The following is a 12,482-nucleotide window of genomic DNA, read 5'->3' on the forward strand; positions in this document are numbered from 1 at the left end:
GTTAACAATTATGTGTATTCTCTGACTTGTGTGTGCAACTTTTGTATAAGTAGATGCAAATCATGCAAATGCCTTTGTAGAGATTTGGGGATCTCAAGGAGTACCGTCTCCTAACTTTACTGTCCCCTGGCTTACATATACATCTTGGCACAACTCATATTATGCCTGTATTTTGTGTTTGTCTCTAGAAGCTCTAGAAGGGCAAGGCCCTGTTGTGTTAATTTTACTGGTTTCCTTGCCTCCATTTATAACAGTGCTTTTTATGTGGGGGATAGTCAGTGTTCTATAAACATATTCTGTACTCAAGGCTGAAAACTAGTAATTACAGGAAAAGTTGTTATTTCCATTGGGGACAGGGGTGGGGTGCAGAATGTTAGAGGAAAAGCTTGGGAAGGATGGCCAGAGGAATGAAGCTTGAAGCAACAATTTTCCTAGGAGAATCAATACTGAAGATTTTCAAAACTATTTGGTGCTCTTCAACTCACTCTCCTGTTTGGGGACCATGGAGTAACTGTTGAAGGCATCTGTAAGGTAAAACGAGTTCCCAAATTGCATTGTCGTCTTACGTGAGATTCCAAAACAGAGGGGAATTTATATGTTTATTCTTCAGAGTTGCTGGCTGAGGAACTAATTGCTGGAAAGTACAACAAATAGGCAAGTCCAGATATCAAGATGATTTAATTATGGTCCATCCATCGAATAGACATTTTTCCAAGGAAGATATGCAAATGGTCAATAAGCATATGAAAATATGTTCAACATCATTAGCCATTAGGGAAATGCAAATCAAAACCACGAGATAACCACTTCACACCCACTAGGAGGCTATTAAAAAAATATAGAAAGTAAGTGTTGGAAAGGATGGAGAGAATTGGAGCTAACGCATTGTCAGTGGGAATGTAAATATACATATACACTTACTGGTATATGTCCAAAGAAAGTGAAAACAGGGTCTCAAACAGATGCTTGAATACCAATGTTTATAGCAGCATTATTCACAATAGCCAAAAGGTAGAAACAACCCAAGGGCCCATCAACAAATGAATGGATAAACAAAATGTGGTACATAATACACAATGGAATATCATTCAGCCATAAAAGAGAATGAAGTTTTGTGACATGTTGCAACATGGATGAACCTTGAAAACATGCTCAGCAAAATAAGACACATAAGGACAAATACTGTATGATGTCGTAAGAGATGTGTAGAAATAAGACATCTTCAGCCATAGGTGGTTACCAGGAGTTGGGCAGTGGGGAGGAAAGGGCAGTGTTATGTTTGGTGGATTTGGAATGTGTTTTTTTTAAAAAAAAGTTCTGTTCACTTTGCAATATAACACAGTCATTAAAAGTATGTTTAGAAAGACTACCAATATGAAAAAAAGGTTGTACATATTAACAGAAGAAAAGTATGCTGAAATTTAGATAGGAGGGAGGTGAGGGGAAAGGGCATCGGGAAAAACCACAAAACCGTGAAGAATCGTTTTTTCATTCAACAAACATCTGTTAAGCACCTACTACATCCCAAGCATCAGGCTAAGGCTAGGACACAGTCAAAAAAGATTAACAGCCCAGAACAGTAAATCTAACGTTACTCCCTCTCCTCAGAGAGTCACAGTATTCTTAAGTTTGAGCGGTCTTCCTCTTTTTATGTAATTATTTTTACATGGCTGTAATTGTACATTGAAATTGCTGCTAAGTTCATCTAAATCTGTCCTCCTGCTTTTGAGTTCTCCATTTATGGAGCACCCGTCGGGAGGTCTGTACTGTGCTTGTTGCTGTGGGGACAGAGATGCGTTAAGGTCAGAGTCTAGTTGGGGGAGAAGAAATGTCTCTAGGACAAGACTGGCTTTAATAAGGGCCCAGGGAAAGAGGTTAAATTAGTCCAGAAAAAGATCTGGGCGAGTCGTGTGAGCTTTGTTCGGGCTTTGCCGGGAGAATAAAGCAGACAGGATTAAGGTAGAAGCTTGGGTTCTTCCCGCTGTGACCCGCGGCTGAGGCTCGAGGCCGGGCAGGTGGGCAAGAGGCGGGCTGCAAGCCCGCGCCTTCTCCCGGGCTAGCCCCGCTCCCCGCCGGCTCTGGGCTCTTATTGGCCCCTGCTGGCCTCGCGCGCATCGTCCCCCGGGCCGACTCTGCGCTCTGATTGGTCCCTGCTGGCTTCGCGCTCGCGCTCCCGGGTTGGCGGGACGCCTCTGAGCCTGGGCGTGCTGCCGTCGAGCAACCAGCGCCAACCGTCTGAGGAGCCCCTGGGCGCTGTGGGGAAGGTTGGTCGCCCTCGCCTGGCGCCGGCTTCCTCAGGTACTCTCCGCTCGCACCGCAGGATCGGGCCGAACCGGCGACTCTCCCCAGTGTCTGTGGTGCCTGTTCCCGCCGGCCCGCCGCGGTTCAGAGTGTGGCGGCGACTCAGCCCCTGCCAGGCGCCCCGCCCTCTTGCGCAGTCACGCCCACCCGCGAATCTCCTGGAGGTGGCTGCGCGGCAAAGCGAGCCGGGGGGCTGAGGGGAGGGCTGGCGGCGGCCCGAGGCCGGGCCCTGCGGGGTGGTGCCCGCTCGGAGGGCGGTGGCGGAGGACGGCGGGGGGCGCGTGCTGCTGGTCACCAGGAGGGAGCCACAGGCGGCCCCTTGGTGACGGTCGGAGGCGTTTGGGCCGCATGTGCTCTCGCGGCCGAGCCCGCTGCGAGTCCTCCCGGGGCCCCTGGTGCCCACTGAGTGGGGGAAAATGGCTCCTGTCTCCAGCGCAACCTCCCTCTTGCCTTAGGTTTGCACAGACCCGCCTCGCGGTCCCTGTCACATCATTTTTTTGTCCAGGAGCATCCGCACCGATAATCCTGGGGTCTGAGCGATGACTCTCAGTGCCGTGTCCTTAGCCCATTTCTCAGAATTGACACGTTCTTTTCTTTTCCATTTTCAGTTCGACTGGAGGCCAAATAGCCGAAGCTTTTCAAAGTACGTTTTAAAAGTAATTTAGCATTTAAAGACTGAAGACCCATGCAGAGTTCAAATTGGAGTCATGTCTCTTGACAAAATGTATTCTCTAACATAAGCACGTGTTTTAAAATACCCATGATCTCTGTTTCCAATAAAGTTTTCTTAGCATTTAAGTTACATTTAGGAGTTCAGGTGAAATTTGTCTGTCTCATATTCAGACTCTTCTTTCCTTGAAGGACACTTTTCATATAGAAGAGCTAATGATACCTTAATAAGGGCTGCTACATACTGAGGTTTTACTCTGCATTCAGCACGGTACCAGGCATTTTTCATGTAGTTCCTTTCCTAATGACCTAATAAGAGGTCGTTTTTATTGAGTAGTTATTACGTACCAGGTTCTCAATAAACGTAGGTGCTTTCGTTATCTCCATATCCAAAGCTAGGAAACTGAGGCTCCCAAAAGTTCAATAGCCTGAGGTCATATAACTACTGAGAGACGGAAGTCAGGTCTTAAATCCAGGTCTGTTCTCCAGTATTTTAACATACCCTCAACTGGCTCTGTCCCTTTTGCCACCAGACACACATAAGTCTCCTCTGTCTTTAAAAAATCCTCATTTGACTATTGTCCCTTCTAGCTGCTGTTCATTTCCTTCTTGATAGTCATGTCCACCCAAAAAGGGGGAAGGGGAAGCAGGGTTCACATCTCCTGCCTCATTTTGTAGCACATCACTCCTTTAATCTCATTCAGCCTGGTTTTCATTTATTCTCACAACTTCATTGAAGTGTGCTATTATATACAATGCTTCTTCATTCACTAATGATTTGAACTTCTTATGGAAACAGGAATGCCATCTAATTATTTTGCAAACAACAGAGCACCTAACATTTGGCTGAAGTTGAAAGTGTTCTATAACCATTAGATGATTAATTAAATTAGAAAAATATGTTTACAACATCAAAACTTTGGAGTTATCTGCCAGAACATTTTCTCTGAATTTACTGCACAGTTTTTCAATTATTAGATGCTGCTGTAATCATTTCAATAAGGATTCTTTTTTAAGTTATTTTATTTTAATAAAAAAGTGGTAAGCCCCTCTTCCCCACAATAATGGCGTATTTAACCACTAAGTCACAATGTAGTGTATGCATTTACACTGCTAATGTTAGAATTAAATTTATATAAATTGTTGCCTTATAGGTTTATGTTTTCCTGGCAAGGTGTCAGTAAGTAATGTTTGACTGCTTACTATGTGTCAAGCATTTTACATATGGTTTAATTTCATACTTAAAACAATTCTTTAGTGGTTAAAGGATATGGATTTGGTGTCAGTCCTGGATTCAGGTCCTAGCTCTATCACTTACTAATTATGTGGCCTTGGGTAAATTTCTTCTCTAAGCATCAAATTCCTCATCTAGAAAGTAAGGACAAAATAGTCCCTACCTCATGGAGATGTTTTGAGAATTAAATGAGATAATTCATGTAAAACATTGAGCATGGTGTTTGGCACAGTGTGCTCAGCGTGAGGCTTCAATTGTAAGGAAGTTAAGGCTTACCTACCCCTGGCTGAGTTGCCAATGAATATTGCTGTTAGATTTTCACATAGGCAAATGATCTCCAAACAACTTCTGCTGCTGCTTCCATATGATTCTGTGTACCACCGTGTCCCCTACCTATAGAAGAAATTATTCCAGATGCTTAGAGATTTTTGTGGTCTATTTACTAAACAAAAAAATGCCAGACATTCTATTCAATATGAATTCTGATAAGATTTTGTTTTAATGTTGTCCATGTAAAAACTCATTTTGCCATATTAGCATAGTTTGTCTTAGTTCCCCCTCCTTCCTTGTCTCTTGCCCTTTCCTGAAATGGCCCATATTTTAAATTACCTTTCATTCTTTTCTTCTTGCTTACAATCAGAACTCTCATTCACTTAGTTTTAAACTAAGAGCAAAATTAAAAGCTACCTCAAGATGGAATTTGACCAAAACTGTAGCATTGATAGCTTATCTTTTTAAGCTCCTTCTTTACAACTTTCCTACTGTTTGCTTATTAACCCCAATAAATCTCTCTATTTGGGGTGCTTCAAACATTTCCTTCTCTTTCTGTTCTCTCAAATTTTATATGCAATATCCCAACATATACCATAAGGGTTTAGTAGAATAGTGTGACAGGGGCAACCATTAGCCTGATATTTATTATGTTTTACCTTTTTTTGCTTGAGAGAAAATTTGTATCCTATTGCATGAAATATCTATATTTGTCTTAATATAAAAGCACTGTTTTAATCTTAAATTATTTCCCATTGAGTAAAATTGACTTTCCAGAAGATATGTCACAGTTATTCAATGATCTGGAACACTCCACCCTTGAACCTAACCCCCAAATTCTCGATTTGAGAAGCCTGACTACTACTTAGTTTTTTCCATCTAGATATAAGCCTGCTCTTACTTTGAAAAAAAGATGCAGATGAAGCCTCCAGCTGTCTCCCAGATGAGGTGGGTAGGAAAGAGCAGAAAGTTCTCACACACATCTGAAGGCTCAATTTATCACCCATCCCTTTTTCTCAGGAGTTTGTACCACTCCCACCCCCAACTCCATAATTGCCTTCAATTTGGCTGGACCTTAGGATCTAGGAAGAAAAATGGGGAGAGAGGAAGGAAGGAAACGAGAGGGAAGAGAAGCAATTACAGAATGGATTATGAATAATTTCCTCTGCCTAATTCTTCATAATCTAGCCCTGTACTGTCTAGTGTGGTAGCCACTAGCCACAGATGGCTATTGAGCACTTGAAATGTGGCAATGTGGCTACTGCAATGAAGAACTGAATTTTTAATTTTATATAATTAAAATTTTAAAACTAAGGCCTAAAATATTTTTCCCTTAGACACTAATTCATTGTTTCAGTAGAACTATGTCTCATTTTGTTGAAAATTTAGCATCTGAATTAAGTTATGTTATAAGTGTAAAACACCAGATCTCAAAAACCTTGTATGAAAAAAGGGAATGTAAAATATCTCATTAATTTTTATATTAATTACATGTTGAAATGACATTTTGAATACCTTGGGTTACATAAAAATGTATTAGTAAAATTAATCTCACCTATTTATTCATATTTAAATGTGGATTTAAAAAAATATAAAATTATAATGTAGCTTACATTAAATTGGACACTGCTGATCTAGCTCCACTATATCCATTCTTATTTTCCATTCCTTCCTTCAGCAGAGAAGTTTCTGAGGGTCAGGAAGGAGAATCTGTACCTAACTTCTTGAACACCAAGGGAGGCTTGGCTGCCTGGGGCACTGTGAGTTATGGATTCAGAGGTTCTCAGTAGGGTCTTAGAGTATTTTCCTGCTTTGCCTATTCATTCCTCCATTTTCCTATTATCCTAAAAAAACTTGACTGCAAAAGTAATACTAATTGTAGTAATTATTGAACAGATTATGGTAATGATTTTGAGTATTCTTAAATACTCATGGATTAATTTTGTTTCAGGTTTTATTCAATTATAACACTGTACATTCATATACACTTACAATCAGCCATTCACATAGCATGGTCATACACTCACAACTTTAAAAATTAGATGGACCAATTTATGAGAATCCCTCAGAACACATATGCCATATATCTTTGCTAGAATTATTTTTAACTTTTCAATAAATACTGATAAATGCTTGTTGAATAAGTGGTTTTTTTAATATGTCAAGGAATTTACCAGTAAGAAAATGTGTTTTCTTAAAGGTTGTTTTTTAATAAAATAAAGTTTAATAAAATACCTGATGTTAATAATTAACTTCTGGAAATAGTTTGCTTTGTTCTATAAAAATGTTAACATAGGGGCAGAAATTTAAAATTTTCAGAAAAAAGGAACCACAAATAGATTATAAACTCAGCATAGTTTCTTTAATTAACTTTCAAATTTGGTTTTGAATTTCCTAGTAGCCAAAGCAAAAAATGGTATATAGGATCTGTTATGTAAGTCATCTTATTTGGGAAGAGGAAGTATATCAATTACCTGAAGGAAGCATAGCTTTTCCTAGCACTGAATTCTAAAAGTAATTTCTCATGTCTCATGTCTCACTGTCACAAATAATATTTTAATAGCAAGTTCAGTAACATTCATATGACTGCATCTTGTCATCTGTTAACAGTGTCATCTGTTAATTGTTTTTATATAGGAATGAATGACTGTGATAAATAATTACATGTTTTATTTTTACAGGAATCTTGGGAAACCAAAATGAGGCACCATCAAATGTGTTGTGAAACACCACCTACTGTCACTGTTCATGTAAAATCAGGGTCAAATAGATCACATCAGCATAAAAAACCTGTTAATCTGAAACGTCCTATTTTTAAAGATAGTTGGCAAGCTTCTGAAAAAAATGCACATAATAATAAGTCTAAACGCCCCAAAGGACCTTGTCTAGTTGTACAGCGTCAGGAAATGACTGCTTTCTTTAAATTATTTGGTAGGTTTAAAATACTGTAATACTGGTAATTGTAAAGTACTTAAAAATTAGAATGTAAAGTTCTGTCTTATCATTTTCATAATAAAGAGGATGCTGTTATTTTCTGTATAACTTCCCATATTCAAGCAAATTTGGTTTTCTACTTAGCCTTTTTTTTTTTTAATTGGGTTTTTCTTTGTTTTTAGATTAAACATTCAGACTCATCTAGCTTCTGAGACCTCCTAGATCCAAATGTCAATGTAAATTCTGTGCATTTCAGGTTCATACCATGAATTTTCTTTGACCTAAAATAAAAAACTATGTAAAGTCTTAGCTGAGCAAACTGACCTAGCTTGACTGGGCCTGAATGGTTTCCTGGGACTTTAAGTGTTAAAACAGCAGAATCAGAAAATTGGTCACCCTAAAGAAGTTTCAGTATTCTACCTTGGGAATGTTGTTAAAAAGTAGCTGTCCTTAATCATCATGCTCATAAAACAAAATTGTGTTTAAATTTGTGCAGATCATGAGACAATACTACTTTGCTGATAAATTTCTTTCCATATAGTCAAAAAGAAATATCTTTATAGTACTTCCGGCCTAGAAGAGAAGGAATTTTTTTTTTTTTAAGCTAGGGTAGGGTAGACAGTGACAGTAGTAGAATTGACTAGAATAAGGGGTACGTTAGATGGTAAATGCCTGTGGGAATGAATCAAGTCAAAAAGATACCACAGCCGAGTGATAGTCTTCCTTGTTTATAGAGGAAACCGGGTGCATATAAGAGAACAGAGTTTGGGGACAAGTCTTTGGAGGAAAATCTTTAAAAAAAGAAAAAGAAAGAAAGATTGGGGAGGGCAAGCTGGTTAAAATCAGGGGAAAAAAAGAAGAAATGGAAGGAATATATGTAGAGAAACATTGAGCTACAAAGATGTAGCTGTCAAGATCTGGAATGCTGCTAATACACGATTCTCTCTTTCTTTATTAAAGATAGAACAAAATTATTACCCAGAAACTTTTTTAGTACCCATAACTGATCATGAGAAATAAGAAAATACCTGGCTTTACCATTTTAGGTCATTTAAGAAATGGAAATGGAATTAACATGGCAGAAATTGATTATTCTCAGAAATTCAGTAGTATTCTCGAATCTTTCCATTTATTTGACTAGGTTGATGATATTTCTAGGGAGTAAAAATGAATATAAAAAGTTATGCTTTGTTACTTAAAATGAAGGGAGAAAATGGAAAAAAGTAGATTTTCCCACATTATATTTTAACTACCAATTATTTCGGGATTATACTTTTTTGGATGTTATTCTTTTTTTAAAGTGTTTCTTTTTTTTTTGTCAATCGTTTTGTCAGATACTCTGTTTTTCCAAAATTAAATGTTGGTTAAAATAATGAATTATGAACTTTTATACATAAACATTTTCACATGTGTTTGAATAATAGACAAGTAGAATAGTGATAAATAGGAAGTGAGAAGGATCCAAAACTAAAGATACCCTGGGGCCTAAAAGGAGAAAGGAGTAGAAAAACTAAAACATATTTAGAAAACAAACTATCCATTAAGTCATTATTTGTCAAAGAGTGAGTTACCTTTTATCAGATTCCATTTGTTAAAGATTGATTTGGGAAAGGAATAAAGAGCTACTCTAGAGTTACCCAAGGTATGTTTCTCAAAGTGCTATCAGATATTCACTAAACTAAATGCTTCTACCACTCTCCCTTCCCATCTGAGCCTTCTATTAAGGCAAATCAGATGGGAGGGCAAAGGATAAGGCAGTGACTTTTTGTACAATGCTCGCAATGGCAAAACACCAAAGAGCTAAAACTACACTGTAGACAACACTGGTCCAGTAATTTTTGTTTGATTTCTAAGCATCATCTATAATCTTATATAGAAATTAATTCTTCAAAAGTAAACGTATTTTTAAAAGACAAGTCATAGTTATCTTTTGTTGTAGATGACGATTTAATTCAAGATTTCTTGTGGATGGACTGCTGCTGTAAAATTGCAGACAAGGTAAATTTGGTAACAATATAATCATTCACTGGCATTATTGTACTACTAGACCATCAGAACTCTGAGACATTGTAAGAATTTTCGGTTTCATTAAGGATAGAAAAAGAACTAACCTGCATTGCTCCTTCATACTCAAATCTCTACGCATTACTTTTTAGAATTAGCGTATACCATGGATCCATTCAATATTTGAAGAATTGTAGAATATTATTGATTAGATTTAAGCCCATATCTGTTTGACTGAAAACAAGAAGCAGTATAGACCTAATATATTTTGGTGAGAATTATTACCTTTTATCAGGCTGTGGAGAAAGAAGATTCTGAGAGTCACTCCACTAAGGCAGTCTGTTACGTGTTTTAGTATTTTTTGCAAGTAATTCAGATAAAATAAATCCCAGGAATCTTGTAGGATAGAATTAGTTTAACATGATCTTTTTTTTTAATTAAATTCAGTTTTATTGAGATATATTCACATAGCATACAATCATCTATGTTGTACAATCAACTGTTCACAACACCATCATATAGTTATGCGTTGATCACCCCAATCTATTTTTGAACATTTTCCTTACACCAGAAAGAATCAGAATAAGAATAAAAAATAAAAGTAAAAAAGAACACCCAAATCACCCCCCCCCATCCCACCCTATTTTTCATTTGGTTTTTGTCCCCATTTTTCTACTCATCCTTCCATACACTGGATAAAGGGAGTGTGATCCACAAGGTTTTCACAATCACACTGTCATCCCTTGTAAGCTACATTGTTATACAATTGTCTTCAAGAGCCAAGGCTACTGGGTAGGAGTTTGACAGTTTCAGGTATTTACTTCTAGCTATTACAATACATTAAAACCTAAAAAGATTATCTATATAGTGTGTAAGAATGTCCACCAGAGTGACCTCTCGACTCTATTTGAAATCTCTCAGCCACTGAAGCTTCATTTCATTTCATTTCACCATCCCCCTTTTGGTCAAGAAGATGTTCTCAATCCCACGATGCCGGGTCCAGATTCATCCCCCGGAGTCATATCCTGCGTTGCCAGGGAGATTTACTCCCCCTGGGAGTCAGGTCCCAGTAGAGGGGAGGGCAGTGAGATCACCTGCTGAGTTGGCTTAGCTAGAGAGAGAGGGCCACATCTGAGCAACAAAGAGGCACTCGGGGACGCTCTTAGGCACAATTATAAGCAGGTTTAGCCTCTCCTTTGCAGTAACAAGCTTCATAAGGGCAAGCCCAAAGACAGAGGGCTCTGCGTACCAAGCTGCCAGTCCTCAATATTTGTGAGAACATCAGCAACAATCTAGGTGAGGAAGTCCAACGCTTACATATCCCCCAGCTCTGGGCGTGCATATTTGTTTTTGTTCTCCACCCAAGTTACTTTGGGATATGTTGCTATTGCACTCTAACCTATACAGATCTACCACATCTCACTTCCTATTCAAAGTTCCATGTAATTGTGTTTGAACAAACTGACTGCAGAAGTTATACTGTTTAGAAAATACAGATCCTACACCAAATAAACATCTCTTCCCTTGGTCTCACATGGAAGTTGAAGTTTTAGCACACAGTCAGTTTCAACCTTTACCCTTTGGCCCGATTTGCCCTGGTCTTACCCAGATCTGCTTCATTCATATTTCTAATTGAAGTCTGGGCTCTTTTTCAGCTTTGTTTGTTTTTTTTTTTTTTAACAGTTGCTGTATGTGTTGATACTGACATTCATATCTGCCGAGCTCCAGCTCTTGAGTTTCAGGTGTCACACAGATAACCAATGTTCCAGAGGCCAATCAGATTATACACAAAGGGATCAGCATCTCAGAGTTTGGAGATAGCCATTACGGTTCAGGATAACGTGATCTTTTTTAAGGAATCAATATTTCATTTAAAAAGTCATGCTGCTAACTTACATACTAGGAACAGATTTATTTCAACAGTCAAGATTTCTGCTTTGTAAATGCGATTTTATCCCAGACAGTCATCTTAGAAAATTAAGCACATTTAGGATTGTAACCATGGCAACCAGTAGACAAGGGAATGAATGTAAGGTTCGTTGTGGTTTAATAACCACTAAGTTAATACTGATGTGAAAATGTGTATTTCAAGCTTAAGATGACCAAAAATTTGATATGTTTTATTCAATTTTTAATTTTGGAAAATTTCAAACACACAACTCCAGAGTAGAAAGAAATGAAGAACGTCCATTTGCTCTACCATTCAGCTATAACAGTTATGAGGTCATGGCCATTCTTTTTTTTCTAACTCCTCTCCCCAATACTGGATTATTTTAAAGCAGATTCCAGATATCCTTACACTTTACCCATAAATATGCCATAATGTATCTCTAAAAGATAAGGGATATTTTAAATATAATCACAGTGTCACTGCACTTTTATAAATAAACAGTAATGCCTTAATATCAAATACGTCATCTATGGGGAGTTTTTAAAGGTTTTTTAAAATGTTTTGAGCTGAAGTGCATTTCTAGTAATTAAAGTTATTGGACATCAGGGGGCAGTATTTGAAAAGTAACTAATCAGGAGTATTGTACCTTAGCATTATTTCAAGAATTCTCTACTGAAAGTTCCCTTGAAAACTCTGAATCACTTTTGTGGCTAATCCTGTAAAGATAAGCTGACTGGGCATTTTATGATAGGGAATCTAAGCTATCAAAATTATGGCTTGTTTTTAATTTGAACAGAACCTGGCATAACATGTTCATATGGGGCTAGACCATATCTTTCTAATAATGCTTTTTAAATATTTTTTTATGCAATCAAAATAGAATCATGTTATTCTAATTTCTGATTAGAGGTCATTTTAAAAAGGTTAATTTTAAAGTGAATATGTATGTCAAAATATATTTTCTGAACCCTTTGACATATGTACTATACATATACATATAAGTATACATATTCATATACATAAATAGAGATATCAAACTCGTGGCAAAATATTCACAATTTGTGAATCTAGGTGAAGGATATATGGTTATTTATTTTACTGTTATTCCAATTTCTCTATAGATTTGAAATTAAAGTTATAAAAAAATTGAATTTTTAGTTCAAAAATATTGGCAAAATT

General features: G+C 37.5%; 1 protein-coding gene across 1 annotated transcript in view; it reads left to right on the forward strand.

Annotated features, from left to right (window-relative positions):
• The first annotated feature begins 440 nt into the window (after positions 1 to 440).
• Positions 441 to 12,482, forward strand: part of SPDYA (speedy/RINGO cell cycle regulator family member A) — a 44,900-nt gene continuing 32,858 nt past the window's right edge. The window contains exons 1-4 of the mRNA XM_037812980.1: positions 441 to 531; positions 2,910 to 2,944; positions 7,156 to 7,405; positions 9,348 to 9,406. Of these exons, the coding sequence (XP_037668908.1) occupies positions 7,174 to 7,405; positions 9,348 to 9,406 (291 nt within the window). The 5' untranslated portion in view covers positions 441 to 531; positions 2,910 to 2,944; positions 7,156 to 7,173. The remainder of the gene's footprint in view (positions 532 to 2,909; positions 2,945 to 7,155; positions 7,406 to 9,347; positions 9,407 to 12,482) is intronic.

The sequence above is a fragment of the Choloepus didactylus genome, chromosome 20 (assembly GCF_015220235.1).
Source record: "Choloepus didactylus isolate mChoDid1 chromosome 20, mChoDid1.pri, whole genome shotgun sequence".
NCBI classification, from domain to species: Eukaryota; Metazoa; Chordata; class Mammalia; order Pilosa; family Megalonychidae; genus Choloepus; species Choloepus didactylus.